The 25,662-nt window shown below is 49.9% G+C and overlaps 1 protein-coding gene across 1 annotated transcript in view; it reads right to left on the bottom strand.

Annotated features, from left to right (window-relative positions):
* The window catches only part of SLC4A3 (solute carrier family 4 member 3), a 706,827-nt gene that overhangs the window by 163,492 nt on the left and 517,673 nt on the right, over positions 1-25,662 (bottom strand). Inside the window, exons 10-12 of the mRNA XM_069227213.1 lie at positions 23,730-23,910; positions 19,799-19,898; positions 5,866-6,050 (exon numbers count right to left, since the gene is read on the bottom strand). Of these exons, the coding sequence (XP_069083314.1) occupies positions 5,866-6,050; positions 19,799-19,898; positions 23,730-23,910 (466 nt within the window). The remainder of the gene's footprint in view (positions 1-5,865; positions 6,051-19,798; positions 19,899-23,729; positions 23,911-25,662) is intronic.

Genomic DNA, 25,662 nt, shown 5'->3' with positions numbered 1-25,662 from the left:
GTCAGCTGGTGTCCGCAGAGCAGATAATGCCTAATACATTCCACCAGGTCAGAGTAGCTGACAATCGCGAGAGTCACCTACCGGTGGCTCTGGTTCCCTTTGAGTGGGGGGGGGTCTCTGGTACTCTGAAAGTAGCTGTGAGTCCTGCCATGCCTGTAGATTGTCTGTTAGGCAATGACCTTGAGCATACTACTTGGAAAGAAGTGGAGCTCAGGTCTCACCTGGAGATGTTAGGGTTACCTGAGTGGGTCTGCATGACCACACGGTCCATGGCTGACCGAGAGGGAAGTCAAGGGCATCTGGAGCCTGGAACGATGGCCCAGAGAGCTGCCAGGAGGAGGGACCAGGGGTGCGGGAAACCGGCCCCCGCTGTTCCCACAGTGGCTGACGGGGCTCCTGAGGAGGAGGCTTCCGAGCCAACTGGGGAAGACATCGCCGCCCTAGGTGACTTACCTGAGCTTGCTGGTTGGCAAGTTGAGGGTGGACCCACCAGGGAGGACTTCTGCAAGGCGCAGAAAGAATGTCCCACTCTAGAAGGTTTGAGGAAACAAGCCTCAAACCAGGCAGCCGGCGACGCCTCTGGCGATCACCACCTATATTGGGAGAATGATCTCCTTTACAGTGAGCCCAAGGTTCCGGGCTTTGGGGCAGCACGTGTGCTGGTGGTCCCCCAATGTTACCGAACCTTCCTACTGGGTCTGGCTCACGACATTCCCCTGGCAGGACATTTGGGGCAGGGCAAGACCTTTAACAGGCTTGTCACCCACTTTTATTGGCCCAAAATGAGGACACACTCAGACAAGTTCTGCAGATCCTGTCCTACCTGCCAGGCCAGTGGTAAAGCAGGAAAAAGGGTTAAAACCCCCCTGATTCCACTTCCTGTCGTTGGCACCCCCTTTGAAAGGGTGGGCATCGACATTGTTGGCCCCTTGGACCCCAAAACTGCCTTAGGCAACAGGTTCATCCTGGTTTTGGTGGACCATGCCACCCGTTACCCAGAGGCAATCCCTCTAAGGACAGTAACTGCACCGGTGGTGGCCAGAACCCTGATGGGGATATTTACCCGTGTGGGGTTCCCCAAGGAAATAGTGTCTGACAGAGGCACTAACTTCATGTCCGCATACATGAAGTCGCTGTGGGATGCGTGTGGTGTAACTTACAAGTTCACCACCCCCTATCACCCCCAGACGAACGGTCTTGTGGAGAGATTCAACAAGACCCTGAAAGGCATGATTGGTGGCCTTCCTGAGGCCATGAGGCGTAAGTGGGACGTCCTCTTACCATGCCTTCTCTTTGCTTACAGAGAGGTCCCCCAGAGAGGGGTAGGGTTCAGTCCCTTTGAACTTCTCTATGGGTACCCTGTCAGGGGACCCTTAAGCATTGTCCAGGAGGGATTGGAGAAAGCTCCAAAGGCACCCCCTCAGGATGTGGTCAGCTATATGTTGGCCCTCCGCAACCAGATGACCCGCTTCTGGAAAGAAGCCCAAGATAACCTTGAGGCCAGTCAAGAGGTGATGAAACAATGGTATGACCAGAAGGCCACCCTGGTAGAGTTTCAACCTGGAGACAAAGTGTGGGTAATGGAGCCAGTAGAGCCCAGAGCTCTCCAGGACCGCTGGTCTGGCCCATTTGAAATAAAGGAGCGGAAAGGGGAGGCCACTTACCTAGTGGACCTCAAAACCCCTAGGAATCCCCTAAGGGTGCTCCATGTGAACCGACTAAAAGCTCATTGTGAGAGGTCGGAGATCAACATGCTTCTGGTCACAGATGAAGGAACGGAAGAGGAGAGTGAACCTCTCCCCGACCTCCTCTCTGCCCAAGAAGGTGATGGGTCAGTAAGCGGGGTCATTCTGTCTGGCACCCTGACTCTAAATCAGAAAGGAGACTGTTATGAGCTGTTGGAGCAGTTCTCCCCCCTGTTCTCCCTTACTCCTGGGCTGACCCACCTCTGTGTTCATGATATTGACACCGGTGACAGTCTCCCTGTGAAAAACAAAATTTACAGGTTGTCGGATAAGGTGAAGGCCAGCATCAAGGAGGAGGTCTCCAAGATGTTGACTCTAGGGGTCATTGAGAAATCCAGTAGTCCCTGGGCCAGCCCAGTGGTATTGGTCCCTAAGGCTACTGCCCCAGGTGCGAAGCCAGAGCTCCGGTTCTGTGTGGACTACCGGGGTCTCAACTCAGTCACCCGGACTGATGCTCACCCCATCCCCCGAGCTGATGAGCTCGTGGACAGGCTAGGCGCTGCCAAGTTCCTGAGTACGTTTGATCTTACTTCAGGGTACTGGCAGATCGCCCTGACTGAGGGGGCTAAGGAAAGGTCCGCCTTTTCCACCCCTGACGGCCATTACCAGTTCCGAGTGATGCCGTTTGGATTAAAAAATGCCCCCGCTACCTTCCAACGGTTGGTTAACGGGGTCCTGGCTGGCAAGGATGCCTTCTGTGCAGCCTACCTGGATGACATAGCTGTCTACAGTTCCAGCTGGGAGGAACACCTGCTCCACCTCAAGGAGGTGCTTCAGGCCCTGCAACAGGCAGGCCTGACCATCAAGGCTAGTAAGTGCCAGATTGGGCAGGGTTCCGTGGTGTACTTGGGACACCTAGTAGGTGGTGGCAAGGTGCAGCCACTCCAGGCCAAGATCGAAACTATCAAGGCCTGGCAACCACCTCGAACCCAGACTGAGGTGAGAGCCTTTTTAGGCCTCACCGGATACTACCGCAGGTTTGTCAAGGGCTATGGTACCATTGTGTCCCCCTTGACAGAACTCACGTCCAAGAAGCAACCTAGGTTGATGAATTGGACAGAGGCTTGTCAGAAAGCCTTTGACGCCCTAAAGGAAGCCATGTGCACGGCCCCCGTGCTCAAGGCCCCTGACTACTCCCAGGAATTTATCGTGCAGACAGACGCTTCAGAGCATGGCATAGGGGCAGTCCTAGCACAGCTAAATGAGGAGGGCCAAGATCAACCGGTAGTCTTTATTAGCAGAAGGCTATTACCACGGGAACAGAGGTGGAGTGCTATTGAAAGAGAAGCTTTTGCTGTGGTCTGGGCCCTGAAGAAGCTGAGGCCCTACCTGTTTGGGACTCACTTCCTAGTTCAGACAGACCACAGACCCCTCAGATGGCTCATGCAGATGAGGGGTGAGAATCCAAAACTTCTGAGGTGGTCCATTTCCCTACAGGGGATGGACTTTACGGTGGAACATCGCCCAGGGGTTGACCACGCCAATGCTGATGGTCTCTCCAGGTACTTCCGCCTTAGCGATGAGAGCTCCCAGGAGGTCGGGTAGCTCTCCCCACTTTCAGCTGGGGGGGACACATGTTAGACCTGACAGCCTTAGGGTAGTCACCCCTAACTTTTTGCCTGCCTCCCTCCTCGTTTTGGATACTGTTTTGCTGGTTTTTAGACTCTGCGCACTTTACCACTGCTAACCAGTGATAAAGTGTATATGCTCTCTCTCTGTAAACATGGTAACTTTGGATCATACCTGATTGAACTATTTAATCTACTTATAAGTCCCCAGTCATGTGCACTCCAGGTGCCTAGGGCATATAGATTAAATGCTACTAGTGGACCTGCAGCACGGATTGTGCCACCCACTTAAGTAGCCCCTTTTCCTTGTCTCAGGCCTACCATTGCTAGGCCTGGGTGTGCAGTTTCACTGCCACCTCGACTTGGCATTTAAAAGTACTTGCCAAGCCTAGAACTCCCCTTTTTCTGCACATAAGTCACCCTTAATGTGTGCCCTGGGTATCCCCTAGAGCAGGGTGCTGTGTAGGTAAAAGGCAGGACATGTACCTGTGTAGTTATATGTCCTGGTAGTGTAAAACTCCTAAATTCGTTTTTGCACTACTGGGAGACCTGCTCCCTTCATAGGCTAACATTGGGGCTGCCCTCATACACTGTTGAAGTGGCAGCTGCTGATCTGAAAGGAGCAGGGAGGTCATATTTAGTATGGCCAGAATGGTAATACAAAATCCTACTGACTGGTGAAGTCGGATTTAATATTACTATTCTAGAAATGCCACTTTTAGAAAGTGAGCATTTCTTTGCACTTAAATCCTTCTGTGCCTTACAATCCACGTCTGGCTAGGTTTAGTTGACAGCTCCTTGTGCATTCACTCAGACACACCCCAAACACAGGGTACTCAGCCTCACTTGCATACATCTGCATTTTGAATGGGTCTTCCTGGGCTGGGAGGGTGGAGGGCCAGCCCTCACACAAAGGACTGCCACACCCCCTACTGGGACCCTGGCAGACAGGATTGAACTGAAAGGGGACCTGGTGCACTTCTTAGCCTCTCTTTGAAGTCTCCCCCACTTCAAAGGCACATTTGGGTATAAAACAGGGCCTCTGCCCTACCTCATCAGACACTTGCTGGAAAAGAAACCGGAACCAGAAACTACATCCTGCCAAGAAGAACTGCCTGGCTGCTCAAAGGACTCACCTGTCTGCTTTCTACAAAGGACTGCTGTCTTGCTGTTGCCCTGCTGCCTTGCTGAACTCTTGTCTGGCTGTGAAAGTGCTCTCCAAGGGCTTGGATAGAGCTTGCCTCCTGTTCCTTGAAGTCTCAGGACCAAAAAGACTTCTTCCTTTCACTTGGACGCTCCGTGCGCCGAAAATTTCGACGCACAGCTTGTTTCGCGGCGAGAAAAACGCCGCACACCGACGCTGATCGACGCGACGCCCTCGGGACGATCGAGACTTCGACGCACAACCTCGCAAGGACAAAGCCGCTCGACTTTCCAGGAGAAATCGACGCGACGCCTGCCGTGAGACCAAACTTTCGACGCACGGCCTCGCAAGGACAACGCCGCCCGACTTCCAAGGAGAAATCGACGCGACGCCTACCGTGAGATCGAAACTTCGACGCGCAGCCCCGCAGAACGACGCGCAGCCGGAAAACAAGCAGGAGAATCCACGCACAGACCCGGGACATCTGGTAATCCCCGCGATCCACAAAAAGAGACTGTCTGCGCGCCGGAAAACGACGCCCGACTTCCCCGCGTGGAAAAGAACGACGCAAGTCTGTGTGTGCTGAGGAGAAATCGACGCACACACCCCTTTTTCCACGCATCTCTTCTCCTGTGGCCCTCTGAGGAGATTTTCCACCAGAAACCAGGTACTTTGTGCTTGAAAGACACTGTATTGCATTCTAAAGACTTAAGACACTTTATATCACTTCCCTGTGATATTTCTACAATTTTCCATTACAACTTTATTCTTTTTGACCTACAATTATCCTGATAAATATTATATATTTTTCTAAACACTGTGTGGTGTATTTTTGTGGTGCTATATGGTGGTATTGTATGATTTATTGCACAAATACTTTACACATTGCCTTCTAAGTTAAGCCTGACTGCTCGTGCCAACCTACCAGAGGGTGGGCACAGGATAATCTTGGATAGTGTGTGACTTACCCTGACTAGAGTGAGGGCTTTTGCTTGGACAGGAGGTAACCTGACTGCCAACCAAAAACCCCATTTCTAACAATTACCAAAGAGGTCCTTTTCACCTTTGTGGTGTTTCTCCTCATATTTAGGGCCCACTACAGAGAATTAATATGTTTCATCTGCACTGGTCTGTGCACGGGAGCATTGTGTGAACTCGGAGACGTCACAGTTTCCTGGTGCAATAGAGAAGGCGACTCAAAAGGCCGTCCAAGTTTCCAATCAAAGCACCTAGTACATCTCCTCCCAAGAAATAGTAATCACCTGGTACAGCTCATTGCGTACAGTCAGAATTATGTGGTACAGCCCATCAGAACACACTGACTCACTAGTGTGAACCTCCATAATTCTTCTTACGCTTGGTGGACCCACCTACCAAGCCCGCCCAGTGGTCCCCAGTAGGGCCTTACCTTGTCGGACATGAGTGTGGAGATGGAGCGGCCGATCTCATGGTAGTCCATGTTGGTCTGCGTTGGCCCCAGCAGGATGAAGAGGAAGCGCACTGGGATGGGGACCTCCAGGACAGACTCCAAGAACACGGACTCGTTGAGCCGGACAAACGCCATGGTGGGCTGCTCCAGGAACTCCACGCAACCTGCACAAGAGGCAAAACACATGCATGACGTGTTGTGGCCTGGCGCAACGCATACACCACTTGAGCAACACACTGGGGTTAGCTTATCCTACAGAAAATACATATTATTGTTTAGTTTCAGTTAAAATCTTTGCAATAGTTACGCAACAAATGAGGACTAGTTAAGCCATCACATGACTACAGACTGCTTAATTGATCATTCTGTGGCACAGTTGTGACATATGACACTACATTGTGAATAACTTTTCATTGCGCTAGCTCTGATTTTTGTAAAATACACTGACATTTTTCACCCCAAGCTTAGCTTTTTATGTGATTACTAAACAACATCAATAGATTATTGCAGCATCTTTATGGTAATAGAAGTTATTGATTAGCCTGGGCAGGAGTTAATCATTTGCTGGGTTAGGACATATTGCTTCACATAGTTAGTAGGAGGACTGGGTGAGGTTTAGGGCCTGGCAGAGTTTGGTGGAGGGGGTCACTCCATCACAATGTGACGGATGTACCGTCCGCCGTATTACTGTCCCATTGTAACCTGAGGAGATCTTGTTATGGGGAACAGGATATCCCTCACGGTTGTGACAGAGTATTCCCTCCGCTGAGATCTCAATCAGGTCCTTAATTGGATATATGTCACATAATTACAAGAATTTTGAGTTGGCGTGTTACTTGAAATCCTGCTAATTCCCCAGCGGCTGTTGCTCGTGCTACTTGTGTTTTTTGCACAGTTTTTTTTACTGCAAAACAAAACTTTAAATGAAAACTAACACAAGAATGCATTTCATCCTAAAATATTGGGCTAAATGCTAGATTTGCATTTCACCTAGTTATGTACACATTTCCTCAAATTTTTCATAGTTATGCAAAAGCAAATTGCTAATGCCAAAGAGGCAGTGACTCCCTAGAGGGGTTTGCTGCCCATTGGCTTCCTAGAGTGCTAGGGGTCAGAGGTCAAACAGAGGGATACAACACAAATATGGCAGGAAGCACTCGGGTCTTGGCAGTAAATGGAAAGGACTCAGCATGTGCCATGTGAACTAGGTGTGTGCAAGATTTGCATAACTTGTTTTTGCGCAATTACGCAAAGTTGCAGGGAAATAACGCAAATTACACCTAATAACGAGAAATGAAAATCTGTCATTTCGTACTACATTTGAGTGCGCAATGCACCCTCGTGTCAATTTTTGGCAGAACGATTCCTTTAAACAAGCACCGAGAACCACAACTGGCCCCATTGTGTTGTCCCTGTGGGATTGTTCTAAGTGTTTACAGTGAAATACTCGTTTGGGGATTTTTTTTTGACCGCAGATGGAGCATAATTACACAAAATGATGTGACCATCAGTCAGTGAGTGAACTGCACTACGAATTACCGTACAGCTACAGTCTTGCATCTCTTAATGCAGCTATACTGCTCACTGCCGCAGGTACATCATATCCAGCTCTCTCTGCCACACGTGCATCTTATCCAGCGCTCTCTGCACACATGCACCGCATCCACTCTGCCGCAAGTGCATCGTATCCAGCACTGTGTGCTGCATGTGCATTGCATCCACCGCTCTGTGATGCACATGCATCGTATCCAGCACTGTCTGCTGCATGTGCACTGCATCCACCGCTCTCTGATGGACGTGCATCGCATCCAGCACTGTCTGCTGCATATGCATTGCATCCACCGCTCTGTGATGCATGTGCATAGTATCTAGCACTGTCTGCTGCATGTGCATTGCATCCACCGCTCTCTGAAGCATGTGCATCGTATCCAGCACTCTCTGCAATATCTGCATCTGATCCACGCTATCTGCTGCACGTGCATCATATCCAGGTCTAGTGTCTGCTGCACGTGCATCACATCCACTGCTCTGTGATGCATGTGCATCGTATCAGGTGCTCTCTGCCACATGTGCACCACATCCATTCAGCCGCGCATGCATTGTATCCAGCGCTCTCTGCCACAGGTGCATCGTATCCAGTGCTCTTTGACGCACATGTATAATATCTAGCACTCTCTGTCGTAGATGCATCATATCCAACACTGTCTGCTGCATGTTCACTGCATCCACCACTCTGTGATGCACATGCACCACATCCACTCTGCCACAAGTGCATAGTATCCAGCACTGTGTGCTGCATGTGCATTGCATCCACCGCTCTGTGATGCACGTGCATCGTATCCAGCACTCTCTGCAATATATGCATCTGATCCACACTATGTGCTGCACTTGCATCATATCCGGCACTAGTGTCTGTTGCACGTGCATCACATCCACTGATCTGTGATGCATGTGCATCGTATCAGGTGATCTCTGCCACATGTGCATCGCATCCATTCTGCCACGCATGCATTGTATCCAGCGCTCTCTGCCACAGGTGCATCGTATTCAGTGCTCTTTGACGCACATGTATAATATCTAGCACTTTCTGTTGTAGATGCATCGTATCCAGCACTGTCTGCTGCATGGGCATTGCATCCACCGCTCTCTGATGCACGTGCAACGTATCCAGCACTCTCTGCAATACATGCATCGGATCCACGCTCTCTGCTGCACGTGCATTATATCAAGCACTAGTATCTGCTGCACGTGCATTACATCCACGCTCTGTGATGCACATGCATCTCTCTACCACACGTGCACTGCATCCACTCTGCCACACGTGCATCATATCCAGCACTGCCTGCTGCATGTGCATTGCATCCACCACTCTGTAATGCACATGCATCATATCCAGCACTGTCTGCTGCATGTGCATTGCATCCATCGCTCTCTGATGCACATGCATCGTATCCAGCACTCTCTGAAATACATGCATCTGATCCACGCTCCCTGCTGCACGTGCATCATATCCAGCACTAGTATCTGCTGCACGTGCATCACATCCACCGCTCTGTGATGCACATGCATCTCTCTACCACACGTGCACTGCATCCACTCTGCCACACGTGCATCGTATCCAGTGCTCTCTGGCGCACGTGTATAAGATCCAGCACTCTGTGCCATAGATGCATTTTATCCAGCACTGCCTGCTGCATGTGCATTGCATCCACCGCTCTGTGATGCACGTGCATCGTATCTAGCACTGTCTGCTGCATGTGCATTGCATCCACAGCTCTGTGATGCATGTGCATCGTATTCAGCACTGTCTGCTGCATGTGCATTGCATCCACCGCTCTGTGATGCACGTGCATCGTATCAGGTGCTCTCTGCCACACGTGCACCGCATCCACTCCACCGCACATGCATCGTATCCAGTGCTCTTTGACGCACGTGTATAATATCTAGCACTCTCTGTCATAGATGCATCGTAACCAGCACTGTCTGCTGCATGTTCATTGCATCCACCACTCTGTGATGCACGTGCATCATATCCAGCTCTGTCTGGTGCATGTGCATTACATCCACAGCTCTCTGATGCACGTGCATCGTATCCAGCATTCTCTGCAATACATGCATCTGATCCACGCTCTCTGCTCCACGTGCATCATATCCAGCAGTAGTATCTGCTGCACATGCATCACATCCACCGCTCTGTGATGCACATGCATCTCTCTACCACACGTGCACTGCATCCACTCTGCCACATGTGCATCGTATCCAGCACTGTCTGCTGTATTTGCATTGCATCCACCGCTCTGTGATTCATGTGCATCGTATCCAGCACTCTCTGCAATACATGCATCTGATCCACGCTCTCTGCTGCATGTGCATCATATCCAGCACTAGTGTCTGCTGCACGTGCATCACATTCACCGCTCTGTGATGCACATGCATATCTCTGCCACACTTGCACCGCATCCACTCAGCCGCACATGCATTGTATCCAGCGCTCTCTGCCACAGGTGCATCGTGTCCAGTGCTCTCTGATCACGTGTATAATATCTAGCACTCTCTACCGCTCTGTGATGCACATGCATCATATCCAGCACTGTCTGCTGCATGTGCACTGCATCAACCGCTCTGTGATGCACATGCATCGGATCCAGTACTGTCTGCTGCATGTGCATTGCATCCACCGCTCTGTGATGCACGTGCATCGTATCAGGTGCTCTCTGCCACATATGCACCGCATCCACTCCGCCATGTGTGCATTGTATCCAGCGCTCTCTGCCACAGGTACATCATATCCAGTGCTCTCTGACGCTCGTGTATAATATGTAGCACTCTCTGCCGTAGATGCATCATATCCAACACTGTCTGCTGCATGTGCACTGCATCCACCGCTCTGTGATGCATGTGCATCGTATCCAGCACTGTGTGCTGCATCTGCATTGCATCCACAGCTCTTTGATGCACGTGCATCGTATCAGCTGCTCTCTGCCACACATGCACCGCATCCACTCTGCCGCGCATGCATTGTATCCAGCACTCTCTGCCACAGGTGCATCGTATCCAGTGCTCTTTGATGCTCGTGTATAATATCTAGCACTCTCTGTCATAGATGCATCGTATCCAGCACTGTCTGCTGCATTTGCAGTGCATCCACCGCTCTCTGATACACATGCATCATATCCAGCACTGTCTGCTGCATGTGCATTGCATCCACCGCTCTCTGATGCACGTGCATCATATCCAGCACTGTCTGCTGCATGTGCATTGCATCCACCGCTCTCTGAAGCATGTGCATCGTATCCAGCACTCTCTGCAATACATGCATCTGATCCACGCTCTCTGCTGCACGTGCATCCTATCCAGCACTGGTGTCTGCTGCACGTGCATCACATCCACCGCTCTGTGATGCACATGCATCTCCCTACCACATGTGCACCACATCCACTCTGCCACACGTGCATCGTATCCAGCACTGTCTGCTGCATGTGCGTTGCATCCACCGCTCTGTGATGCACATGCATCTCTCTAGCACATGTGCACCGCATCCACTCTGCCACACGTGCATCATATCCAGCACTGTCTGCTGCATGTGCATTGCATCCACTGCTCTGTGATGCACATGCATCATATCCAGCACTCTCTGCAACACATACATCTTATCCACACTCTCTGCCACATGTGCATCATATCCAGTGTTCTCTGCCACACGTGCATCATATCCAGCATTGTCTGCTGCATGTGCATTGCATCCACCGCTCAGTGATGCACGTGCATCGTATCCAGCACTGTCTGCTGCATGTGCACTGCATCCACCCCTCTGTGATGCATGTGCACGCTCTCTGCCACAAGTGTATGGTATCCAACGCTCTCTGACGCACATGTATAATATCTAGCACTCTGTGCCGTAGGTGCATCGTATCAAGCGCTCTCTGCAACACATACATCTCATCCACGCTCTCTGCCGTACATGCATCATATCCAGCGCTCTCTGCCACACGTGCATCGCATCCACTCTGCCGCACGTGCATTGTATCCAGCACTGTCTGCTTCATGTGCATTGCATCACCGCTCTGTAATGCACGTGCATCGTATCCAGCGCTCTCTGCAACACACACATCTCATCCACGCTCACTGCCGCATGTGCATCATATCCAGCGCTCTTTGCCACACGTGCATTGCATCTACTCTGACTCATGTGCATCGTATCCAGCACTGTCTGCTGCATGTGCATTGCATCAACGCTCTGCGATACACGTGCATCGTATCCAGCACTCTCTGCAACACATACATCTCATCCACGCTCTCAGCTGCACGTGAATCATATCCAGTGCTCTCTGCCGCACGTGCATTGCATCCTCGCAGCCGCGCTTGCATTGTATCCAGCACTTCCTGCTGCATGTGCATTGCATCACCACTCTGTGATGCACGTGCATCGTATCAGCACTCTCTGCCACACATACATCTCATCCACGCTCTCTGCCACATTGCAGCCACAGCTCTGTGATGCACGTGCTTCATATCCAACACTGTCTGCTACATGTGCATTGTATCCACCACTCTGTGATGCACATGCATCGTATCCAGCATTGTCTGCTGCATGTGCATTTCAGCCACAGCTCTGTGATGCACGTGCATCATATCCAGTGCTCTCTGTCACACGTGCATCGCATCCACTCTGCCGCATGTGCATCGTATCCAGTGCTCTCTGCCGCACGTGCATTGTGTCCAATGCTCTCTGCCACACACGCACTAGATGCACTCTGCCGCACATGCATCGTATCCAGCACTGTCTGCTGTATGTGCATTGCAGCCACCGCTCAGTGATGCACATGCATCGTATCCAGTGCTCTTTGTCACACGTGCACTGCATCCACTCCGCTGCACATGCATTGTATCCAGTGCTCTCTGCCACAGGTGCATCGTATCCAGTGCTCTCTGGCACACGTGTATGAGATCTAGCACTCTGTGCAATAGATGCATCGTATCCAGCACTGTCTGCTGCATGTGCACTGCATCCACCACTCTCTGATGTACGTGCAACGTATCCAGCACTGTCTGCTGCATGTGCATTGCATCCACCACTCTGTGATACACGTGCATCGTATCCAGCACTGTCTGCTGCATGTGCACTGCATCCACCGCTCTCTGATGCACGTACATCGCATCCAGCACTGTCTGCTGCATGTGCATTGCATCCACTGCTCTGTGATGCATGTGCATAGTATCTAGCACTGTCTGCTGCATGTGCATTGCATCCACCCCTCTGCAATGCACGTGCAACGTATCAGGTGCTCTCTGCCACACGTGCACCGCATCCACTCCACCGCACATGCATTGTATCCAGTGCTCTCTGCCACAGGTGCATTGTATCCAGTGCTCTCTGACGCCTGTGTATAAGATCTAGCACTCTGTGCCGTAGATGCATCGTATCCAGCACTGTCTGCTGCATGTGCATTGTATCCACCACTCTGTGATGCACGTGCATCATATCCAGCACTGTCTGCTGCATGTGCATTGCAGCCACAGCTCTGTGAGGCACGAGCATCGTATCCAGCACTGTCTTCTGCATGTGCATTGCAGCCACAGCTCTGTGATGCACGTGCTTCGTATCCAACACTGTCTGCTACATGTGCATTGTATCCACCACTCTGTGATGCACGTGCATCGTATCCAGCATTGTCTGCTGCATGTGCATTGCAGCCACAGCTCTGTGATGCACGTGCATCGTATCCAGCACTGTCTGCTGCATGTGCATTGCATCCACATGCATCATATCCAGTGCTCTTTGCCACACGTGCATCGCATCCAGCACTAGTGTCTGCTGCACGTGCATCACATCCACCGCTCTGTGATGCACGTGCATTGTATCCATCGCTCTCTGCCACAGATGCATCGTATCCAGCACTGTCTGGAGCATGTACATTGCATCCACCGCTCTGTGATGCACGTTCATCATATCCAGTGCTCTCTGCCACACATACATCTCATCCACGCTCTCTGCTGCACGTGCATCATATCCAGTTCTCTTTGCCATACATGCATCGTATCCAGCAAGGTTTGCTGCATGTGCATCGTATCCAGCGCTTTCTGCCGGACGTGCATCGCATCCAGCACTAGTGCCTGGTGCACGCGCATCACATCACCGCTCTGTGATGCACGTGCATTGTATCCAGTGCTCTCTGCCACAGTTGCATCGTATCCAGCTCTCTCTGATGCACGCGCATCACATTCACCACTCTCTGCAGCACATGCATCGAATTCACTGCTCTGTGATGCATGTGCATTGTATCCAGCACTCTCTGCCACACGTGCATCATATCCAGTGATCTCTGCCGCACGTGCATCTGAATCCAGCACTCTCTGCCACACATATATCTCATCCACGCTCTCTGCTGCATGTGCATCGTATCCAGCGGTCTCTGCCACATGTGCATTGCATCCACTCTATCGCACATGCATCGTATCCAGCACTGTCGGCTGCAAGTGCATCATATCCAGCGCTCTATGCCACACGTGCATCACATCCAGCACTACTGTCTTCTGCACGTGCATCACATCCACAGCTCTGTAATGCATGTCCATCGTATCCAGCACTTTCTGCCACAGGTGCATCGTATCCAGCACTGTCTGCTGCATGTGTATCGCATCCATCGCTCTCTGCCACACGTGCATCGGATCCAGCACTAGTGTCTGGTGCACGTGCATCACATCCACCGCTCTGTGATGCACGTGTATTGCATCCAGCACTCTCTGCCACAGATGCATCGTATCCAGCGCTCTCTGACACACGTGTATAATATCTAGCAGTCTGTGCCGTAGGTGCATTGTATCCAATTCTCTCTGCCGCAAGTACATCAAATACACCGGTCTCTGCCACAAGTGCATCACATTCACCACTCTCTGCAACACATGCATCGTATCCTCTATTCTCTGCCACACGTGCATCGTATCCAGCGCTCTCTGCAACACGTGCATCGTATCCAGCGCTCTCTGCCGCACGTGCATTTGAATCCAGTGCTCTCTGTTGCACGTGCATTTTATCACTGCTCCCGGCCCCATGTGCATCAAATCCACTGCTCTCTGCCACACATGCATAATATCCACCACTTTCTGCCACACGTGCATCATATCCACCCCTCTCTGCCACATGTGCATTGTATCCAGAGCTCTCTGCCACAAGTGCATCACATCCACCGCTCTGTGCCACAGGTGCATCGCATCCACTGCTCACTGACACATGTGCAGCATATCCAGCACTCTCTGCCACACGTGCATCATATCCACCGCTGTGTGCGCACATGCATAGCATCCACCGCTCTCTGCAACACATGCATCGCATCCACTGCTCACTGACGCATGTGCATCATATCCACTGTTGTCTGCGCACATGCATAGCATCCACCACTTTCTGCTACACATGCATCGCATACATTGCTCACTGACGCATGTGCATCATATCCACCCATGTCTGCGCACATGCATAGCATCCACTGCTCTCTGCTACACATGCATTGCATCCACTGCTCACTGATGCATGTGCATCATATCCACTGCTGTCTGCACACGTGCATAGCATCCATCGCTCTCTGCTACACATGCATCACATCCACTGCTCACTGACACATGTGCATCATATCCACCGCTGTCTGCGCACGTGCATAGCATCCACTGCTCTCTGCTACACATGCATCGCATACACTGCTCACTGACGCATTCGCATCACATCCACCGCTGTCTGCGCACGTGCATAGCATCCACCGCTCTCTGCTACACATGCATTGCATCCACTGCTCACTGACGCATCTGCATTATATCCAACTGCTGTCTGCGCACGTGCATAGCATCCACCGCTCTCTGCCACAGGTGCATCGCATCCACTGCTCACTGACGCATGTGCATCATATCCACTGCTGTCTGCGCACGTGCATCACATCCACTGCTCACTGACGCATGTGCAGCATATCCAGTGCTCTCTGCCACACGTGCATCATATCCACCGCCGTCTGCACACGTGCACAGCATCCACCACTCTCTGCTACACATGCATCGCATCCACTGCTCACTGACGAATGTGGATCATATCCACTGCTGTCTGGGCACATGCATAGCATCCACCACTCTCTGCTACACATGCATCGCATCTACTGCTCACTGACGCATGTGCATCATATCCACTGTTGTCTGCGAACGTGCATTGCATCCACTGCTCACTGACACATGTGCAGAATATCCAGCGCTCTCTGCCACACGTGCATCATATCCAACGCCATCTGTGCACATGCATAGCATCCACCGCTCTCTGCTACACATGCATCGCATCCACTGCTCACTGACGCATGTGCATCATATCCACTGCTGTCTGCGCACTTGCATAGCATCCACTGCTCTCTGCTACACATGCATCGTATATACTGCTCACTGATGCATGTGCATCATATCCACCCATGTCTGCGCACGTGCATAGCATCCACCGCTCTCTGCTACACATGCATCGCATCCACTGCTCTTGGATGCACGCGCACTGCATCTGCCGCTATGTCACGCGTGCACAGCATCTACTGCTTTCTGCCACACGTGGATCATATCCAGCGCTCTCTGCCACATGTGCATCTCACCCACTGCTCTGAAGCATGTGCACTGCATCTACCGGTCTATCACACGTGCACTGAATCCACCACTCTGTCACGTGCATCACATCCACCACTCTCTGCAGCACGTTCATCGGAACCACCACTCTCTGACACGCGTGCATGATATCCAGCGCTCTCTGCCGCATGCGCATCATATCCACCACTCTCTGGTGCACGTGCATTGCATCCACTGCTCTCTGCCACATGTGCATCACATACATCACTCTCTGAGACACGTGCATTGTAGAAAAAGAAAACATTGTAAAGAAACTTCTTTATTGAAAAAGCAATCACAGACATGGTGGTCTGCTGACCCCAGCAGGCCACTATCCCTGTGAGTGCAGCCATTCTCAAATGGGCCGCAACTTGCGACCTGCCTCATGAATATTAATGAGGCAGGTCCCTTGCGACCCATTTGGATCTTGCAAACAGTGTGGTTAACACTGTTGGATGTTTTGTTTTGCGACTCACAAACGGATAGCAAATTGCGAGTTGCAAAACAAAGTTTCATACATCGGGCCCTATGTGATTTGTAGAGAATCCCACGGTTTGCAGTCAAGTGAGAAGGCTGGGGTTCAACCCCAGGTCTCTGATTGCAGGTCCTCGGATTCCAGAGCCAGCAACTTCGCCACCGACCGGATACCCCTCCAGTAGCAAGGATTCATCTTCTATGCACCCCCACTTCAGTGAAACTTTGTTATACTTTATCAGAGTCCCAGCCTCTGCTCTCTTAATACTTTTAAAAGTGGCTTCAATTCATGAACTGCCTTTGACATTTATTATATGTGTTCATTTAATGTTGTCAACGTCTTCCTATTTTTTCATTCTGTTTGTTAAACCTTATATAAATGTTTATTAAATGTGCATTGCCCATTGAGCCCGTATGTTGACCAGACCTATAAATCTGTATGGGTAGGGCCACCGCTATATGAAATAAAATACAAATAGCCAAATATGTACAGGACCTGAATCGCACACCTTGTGATTGAGAACATCCTGTCGCTGCAAGGAATGTGAGCTTGTAAACACTTCAGAATGAATGGAAAACAATTAAGCCTTTGAGTAACTCTGTGACCCGAGCTCTCCAGCTCTCATAGCTCACAGCCCAGGGGAGCACTGAGTGACCTGAGTGTACTTGTGCAAACACCTTGGGACCCCACGAGCCCTGCACTAGTACACTTGTCACTGACTATGTATCCCCTGTTGTTCACAGCAACACAGGAGGAGTCCTCATAACCACTTGAGTCGAACAATGCTTCTTTTCACAACATTTTCATATAAACCTTTTATTGCATTGAAGCTGACAGTGTTTGGTGTCACGAGCCGACAGGCCGACAGGATAAAAACATTTAAACCTTCCCACAATTGAAACAGAAGGAGCCTTGGAGAGTTTTTAGTAGCACTTGGACTGGAGGCCAGGCTCGAAGGACAGCCAGGGAAGTCCATGAGAATCACACATGGTACTGAAGGTGCCAGAAGTAAACTGGGGGGCATATTTATGAGCGGCCTGTGTCGTAATTGCGTTACTTTTTGTGACGCTCCAGCGACGCAAATCTCCCACCAATATCAATGAGGCCACACAGAGACCCTGCGTGGCTTTGCACAGCCTCATAGATATGGAGTAAGAAAGCAGTGCAAGTCACTGCGTTGCCTTACTTTGCGCAAGGGGGGTGGTGCATTAGTTTTGTGGTGGGTTTTCCCACGCAACGCACATGGATTTTGATGCTGCCCCAGATTCACAAAATAACATAAATATGGTAATGCGCCAAAACCTTACGCCTCTCGAGCTGAGGTGTAACAAGAAGAAATATTTTTATTTCTGGTAATTTTTTCCTTCCATTGTGCTGCATTTTGCAGCACACATAGAAAGAGGAAAACGCCTCTTGAGGTTGTTTTTGTGCAAGAAGGCGCCCCTGCCTACACAGAAACAATCCAGCATACAAAGGAGGCACCCTTGAACCATAGTGGAAGGGTGTCTTCATTGGCGGTAGGCTGCCGAAACAGAACCTGCGCAGAGGGAGAGGACATCGATCAACCGTATTGCATAAATATGGGGCATTATTGCCATTTCACTTTAGCAAAGGGCAGGAGATGACTTGCTGCCCTGCCCTATGCCAAATCCCCATAAATATGCCCCGGGGTGACTGGTCATTAAATGGCACCATTGATCACTGGAATGTTTGCGGAGACTTGCACATTTGAAAAAGAATGCCTGGAACCAGCGTTGTGCAATCAGACACTTAAACATAATACAGAGGAAAGGTTCATGTGATCTTAACAAAAGAACAGCATTAAATGCAGCCGCTGTTTACTCTGCGGTGTTTGGATGCATAGAACAGGACTGAATGGGTCATAATTGGTAACCATGGAGTAACGGGGTGCAGGACCCAAAGGGAAGGTCAATGCCACAGGAAAGGGGGTGCTGATAATTGAATGTACCCAACCTCAACTGACGAGATCGCTTTCAAAGCTTCTTGAAGGCTGTGTCAGATTAATTAAAGCGAGATGCAACTCAACAAACCATAAAATGTGAAGTTACCACTAAAGTAGAGAGTGAACCCCAACACCGGACTGAAGTCTCAAAGTATTGACCGATGCTTTTAACCAAGAAATTCAGTGCTGCATTAAGACTGTGTGTCACTTTCAGAAGTTTTCAAGATTCCGTTAAAGTGAAATACTACACTCAATTTAAGAAAACTTCATATTGGATAAACCAAATGTCTTCAAAGAGGTGAACTTTACAAGTGATTCCTACCAGATTAAATCCAGAAAGAGTTTAGCTTCTTTAAAGACTGTGGCTATGATACTCAGTGAAGAATGTGGGTAAGAAGGTTGAACTAGGACTGTGGCCAACATGGTCAAACAGAGCTTAACAATCACATTACTTTTAAATGTGATGGTATAATAAGGCTGATTCATATATATATATATATATATATATATATATATATATATATCCACATATATACGTATATATGTATATATACGGAAAAATATTTGTATATATATATATATGTATATATACATAAGTATATATGTAAATATCTATATAACTATAGATATATATATATATACACACATACATACATATAAATACATATATACATATATACACATATATATATATATATGTGTGTGTGCGTCTGTGTGTCTGTGGACTGTTTTCATTAAGTAAATATTGTCTAACTTTTTATGTTGTAGAGTGTGTGTAATACTTTACCAGCACTGTTTTACTACTGTACTTATTCTAACTATGTTATGCACTTTTGATCTAAGGATACTGTCAACTTAAAGATAATATACTACTTTGGCCTTTTAGTGGGTGCTGGAGACACCTTAGTTATCCTCATGACTGTACAGCTTTTGGTCATCTGAAAGAGCATGGATGCTTTCTCTTTGCGGAACCCTGGGACCGGAAGTTGCATTGTGTCCACAAAGCATTAACATTGAAATAAAATGGGACCATGTAGCGGCTTATACAAAAAAAACAGAGGTAATTTAGTGCGTCCTCTCGCCTTTCTTTGTATTTCCGAGAATGAGAGTCGGATAAAGAAGTGTTCACGTGTTCTGGGTGTAAGGTGAAGTGTATAAAATGACCACAGTGAAAGATGTGGCGGCATACTCTCTTGCACCCTGAAAGTGATGTCACACACCTGTAAAAAGATCCTGATGATTAGAACTGGCATCTGCTTCAGGGATCCAGCAGGCCATATGAAGGCTATACACCTAGGTACAGGCTCTGACAAGCGGTAGGGTTCTGAAGGGTTTGTGGGGTTCTCTTCACTCACCCACAAGGACCACGGCGGCTTCCGCATCATCGGGGATCTTCTCCAGCAGTTTGCTTGATTTGTTGCGGTGCCCGTCCACCCCGTGGAAGTGTAGCGGCTTCTGGTAAATGAGAACCCACCTGGTTAGTATTAATCTCACATCAACTCTTGTCTCACAGGGACAACAGTTCTACATACAACCACAGGTTTAGTGGTATATAAAGGGGTAAGACATTACTGTCATGTTCAGCTCTGCCAGTAACTCGTCCAGCAAGGTGTATAGTTAAAGGACACCACGTAAGAGATCACCAAACAGCTATGTAGAAAGATCATCGCAGAAGGTTACCTGCACCTTAGGTCCTCCTGGGAGAAAGCTCAGCGCTGAGCACCTCACTGTTTACTGCGTGGGCATTAACTGGAGGTGGCAACGGGGTGGGAAGGTTGGGAAGCCGCTGTGTCTCCCACTACAGAGACTCTGCATTACACACTCCCATGGATGCAAACTGGAGACTTTACGGAATTCAAAAAGCTTTCCTGAAATGCACCTAGAACCCTGACACAGAGACAGGGTTCTAGCACTGGGGCGCCCAATGCCTGCCTCTGCAGTGGGACTGATTAGTGCAGTCGGTTACACCATCATGGACTAAAATTACAAAAGAGTAAATGGGTTTACGAGGGCAGAGCCTCCTTCTGTTAGTATCTTGCACAGTAATTTGAGCTACGTCTGAGTATACCTTGAACCTAGTCCTAGTAAACCAGGTCATTATGTTCATCGGAAGGTGCAGGGGCCATAAGAAGAACAACGGAGGGAGTGAGCTGGTACTTCTCATTGACACATCATAATAGAATCAGCTCATGCGCAGAGGCTGAAGGTTCTCATGGAGGGGTTCTGTCTGTGAGACTCTCACGTGAACCCCAGCACACCTGCTGTCTCTCTCATCTGAGTCCCACCACAACAGCTGGCTTCCTCACTTCGACCCCAACACACCTGCTGGCTCTCTCACCTGAACCCCACCACACCTGCTGATTCTCATGTGAACCCCACTACACCTGCAGGGTCTCAACAGAACCCCGCTGCACCTGTTGGCTCTATCATCTGAGCCCCACTACACCCTCTGGCCCCCTCACCTGAAGTCCACCATACCTGCTGGCTCCCTCACCTGAACCCCACCACACATGCTGCTTCTTACCTGAACACCAACACACCCCCTGGCTCTCTCACCTGAACACCAGCACACCTGCTGACTCTCTCACCTGAGCCTCACCACAACTGCTGGCTCTATCATCTGTCCTCACTCCTGGTGGCTCTTGCAGAGGCTGTTCTTAGAACTAGCTTCTTCAGGTTTAACTGCCACTCAAGATGGTGGCCGCAAATCCTTGTGAGGTCAGCGCTCTAGTGTTTCTGTCTTAGTCTCGTGCTGAAGCTTCCCTCCAGCTGTTCCTCTCTGGGAGCCGTGCTGAAGCTTCCCTCCAGCTGTTTCTCTCTGGGAGCTGTGCACTTCAGCTGTCACCCTGAGGAGAATGAGCAGTGTTCCTGAGGCGCTTCGTTTCATAGAGAATTCTTACAGTTTTGAGTAATTAATTATTTTTCTTCTTACGGTGTGCAGACCAGCTACTTTTTCACTTCTGGAGAAGCTGAATTTCTTCCTTCTTCCAGCAACTGGCTATCGGCTTTCTAAGGAGAATTGGTTTTGGCTTAACAGAACTTCAAGCAACTGCAGTAAGGAATCCTTTTGTATGATTTCCAGACTTGCTAATATATATATGTGTGTACATATATATTCAAGAACTCCTTGCCTTGCAGACTTGCCAGTCTTAGAGATGAACCTCAGTGCTCAGACTAATTCCTAGAGACTGTGATTGAGAAAATTGAACCTTGAAAAGGACTTTTTGATTCCTGTTTAAAGATATTAGTAGATTGTATATTTGTGAACTTTTGAACTGTTCTCCAGAGAACCTTGGACACCTCTGATTCCTGGAGAAAAGAAGATATTAAGTTAACATAGTTCTCTTAGAGAGAGGCTAGTCTCTCAAAAGATCCAGGTTAGGAGAACAATAGAATTGGGAGAATGTGAATGGCTGAACAGTTGAATGCACAGTGGGAATGTACTTATCTATGCTCTTATCACCCGACTGCAGGTCCTTCCTTTAATGAAATCCCAATAAGAGGAAAGGTGCAGGTTACAGAAGCACACACTGAATATCCTATCTTGAAGTGGGAAACACAGGCTGGAACAGGATCTGGAAGCGGTCTCTCTTTTTCTATTCCCATTCCCCTTGCCTCCTAGCGGATGCAGGGTTCAGATAATCAGAAAAGCCTGAGCACGCATCTGTTGGAGGGAGTTGGGTAAAAGGCATCTGCTCCTGTGGAAGTTTGATTTAATGGGTAATCTCCTGGCATATGCCTCTCTCACCTGAACCCCACCACTCCTGCCTGTTCTCCCACCTGAACCCCACCACACCTGCTGGCTCTCTCTCCTGAAACCCCATCACACCAGCTGACTCTCACCTGAACCCAACCATGCCTGCTGGCCCTCTCACCTGAACCCCACCACCCCGGCTGGCTCTCACCTGAACCCCACCACCCCTGCTGTCTCTCTCATCTCAACCCCACTACGCCTCTTGGCTCTTTCACCTGAGCCCCACCACACCTGCTGGCTCTCTCTCCTGAAACCCCATCACACCAGCTGACTCTCACCTGAACCCAACCATGCCTGCTGGCCCTCTCACCTGAACCCCACCACCCCTGCTGGCTCTCACCTGAACCCCACCACCCCTGCTGTCTCTCTCATCTCAACCCCACTACGCCTCTTGGCTCTTTCACCTGAGCCCCACCACACCTGCTGGCTCTCTCTCCTGAAACCCCATCACACCAGCTGACTCTCACCTGAACCCAACCATGCCTGCTGTCTCTCTCATCTCAACCCCACTATGCCTCTTGGCTCTCTCACCTGAACCCCATCACACCTGCAGGCTCCCTCACCTGAACCCCACCACACCTGCTGACTCCCACCTGATCGCCACCACACCTGCTGGCTACCACCTGAACCCCACCACACCTACTGGCCTCTCATCGGAACTCCACCACACCTGCTGGCTCTCTCACCTGAACCCCACTACACCTGCTGGCTCTGTCACCTGAACGCCAACACTCCTGCTGGCTCCCTCACCTGAACCCCATCACACCTGCAGGCTCCCTCACCTGAACCCCACCACACCTGCAGGCTCCCTCACCTGAACCCGACCACACCTGCTGACTCTCTCACCTGAAACCCCATCACACCAGCTGACTCTCACCTGAACCCAACCATGCCTGCTGACTCCCACCTTATCGGCACCACACCTGCTGGCTACCACCTGAACCCCACCACACCTACTGGCCTCTCATCGGAACCCCACCACACCTGCTGGCTCTCTCACCTGAACCCCACTACACCTGCTGGCTCTGTCACCTGAACGCCAACACTCCTGCTGGCTCCCTCACCTGAACCCCATCACACCTTTAGGCTCCCTCACCTGAACCCCACCACACCTGCTGACTCTCTCACCTGGACCCCACCACACCAGCTGACTCTCACCTGAACCCCACCATGCCTGCTGCCTCTCTCACCTGAACCCCACCATCCCTGCTGGCTCTCACCTGAACCCCACCACTCCTGCTGGCTCTCACCTGAAACCCACAAATCCTGCTGGCTCTCTCACCTGAACTCCACCACATCATCTGGCTCTCTCCCCGAACCCCACCACACCTGCTGGCTCTCACCTGAAACCCCAACACACCCCCTGGCTCTCTCACCTAAACACCACCACACTTGCTGGCTCTGTCACCTGAGCCCCACCACACCTGCTGGCTCTTACCTGAACGCCACTGCACCTGCTGGCTCTCGCACCTGAACCCCACCACATCTGCTGGCTCCCACTTGAACCCCACCACTTCTGCTTACTCTCTCACCTCTTTGCTGTCAGGTTCATGATGTTTGGGTTCGAAGATCTCAAACGTCTCCTCTCCCATCAGGGGGATGCAGGTGTCCACAGTGTGGTTGTGGTTGAGGATGTGGTTCCCTGCCACAGCATTGATGCTGCTGCTGGAGTGGTTCCGTGGGAAGAAGCCGTCCTTCTCGTCATTGGGGTGGCTAAGAGGGGACACAGTGAGTCTGCATTAGAAAAGAGGGACATCTCCTGGGGAGTGGGAGGTCCTTTCATGGGGTGGCTGGACAGTCAGACATAACTGTAACCATTGTTTTCATTTACCACTGGTTCAACACTACATTGTAGACACCCATCCTCCTGCTTATACTCACATACATGCACTTGTAGCCCGCAAACCCATCCATCCATTCATCCGCTGCACTGGAACTGAACAGCCAAGTGATCCTTTATAGCACACAACTGTAATTGTAATTGGTATTTACATAGCGCTTACTACCCCTTATGAGGTGTTGAAGGGCTTAGTGGCAAGTATCCCGCTAGTCTGTAACCTAAGATTAGAGGTGATCAGTGGATTTGTAATACCTTTTTTTTTTTTTTGCATTAGTTGGGTTAGGTGTGCGCTCTTGTGTGTTCAGTAGAGTTTACAGTAGGTACCGCACGCTGTGATGGATTTGAAACAGGGAGTATTACGTTGTTTTTGTAAGGTGTGGTCATGTGTGCCTGTCAACTGGGTGACGTGGCTAAAAAAGGAAAGGAAAGTTTTAGAAGAAAGTTTGGGTTCATAGTAGCACGACAGGGTTTGGGATCAGTCAGGGAGAGGTGGAGTGGAGCAAAGATTGAAAGGACCAACAAAACGACTGAAATCATCTTATCCATACATATATGCACGTTACACTTGGCACAGTGCTGTAACAAAGGCCCCCGTAGCCACACAGTGCGGGCGAGCTCCAGGGGGCCTCCTCAGCACACTACCCTCTCCTGAAAGCTTCCGAGTGAGTCCAGAGGGGGCCCTCTACGTACTTTGCACGGAGGCCCCCTAAAGTTTTGTTATGCACTGACTTGGTAGGTATAATTGGCTGGCGAAAACCCCTCTATATAAATGCCAATATGTGCATAGAAGCACCGATGTTTATATGGTCGGATGTGCACATTTATCTCGTGGTGAGCTATGGAAATCTTTTTTTGGGACATTGTTTAATGTTTTGGTATGAGCCACAAACTCCTCTGTATATGCACCTATATGTACACAGAAGCAGCAATTATGACATTGTCTTATACACACAGGTACCTTGAAGTGGGGTATACATTTTCCTCCTTATATGAATGCACTTGCTTATAACAAAAGCATAGTTCAATGTACAATAACATGTATAATGACCACCTTATCTCACTGCCTGAGAAGCACAGTTTGTCATGTCTGAGTACATAGTTGTGGTTCACTGTGCTGCAAGTATAGTTGTCATGCGGGGAAGAGTCCGCTCTTGTGTAATCTTCTGAGGCTGAGGTGGTTGTCAGTGGATCCTGTGTGTGGGTAATGAATTCCATAGTTCAGCTGCTTGAACAGAGAATGATGCCCACCCAAGTAGGAACATTGAGGCGAGGAGTCATTCTCCAGCGTGACGCACCCAGGACAGTGGGGTCGAGTAGTCTAGGATTACTCGGGGAGGTGGTGCGGGGTGTGACACTTTCATAATGTACAGGCAATGTTGTTCATCTATCCCCAAAGACTGCGGTTGCCCCTAGGCACTAGGAGATCTAGAATAGTGTAACATTGAGCCCTGTGAGCCACTATTCTCATGAGTTTGGGTTCTCTCAGAAGAGTTTGTTCTTGCTTCCAAGCACTCTTAGCCAAGTGGCCCAAGGAAGCATCGTGCAGCTCCTAGAGGCTGGACATGCAGTGAGTTGGTTTGTTTTGCTGAAACTGAAAGGAAGGGAATTTGCTCAGGAGAGCACAC

This window comes from Pleurodeles waltl, chromosome 3_2 (genome assembly GCF_031143425.1).
Source record: "Pleurodeles waltl isolate 20211129_DDA chromosome 3_2, aPleWal1.hap1.20221129, whole genome shotgun sequence".
Taxonomy (NCBI): Eukaryota; Metazoa; Chordata; class Amphibia; order Caudata; family Salamandridae; genus Pleurodeles; species Pleurodeles waltl.
Note: the sequence above shows the minus strand (reverse complement) of the source record. Positions and strands in the feature narration are given on the sequence as shown.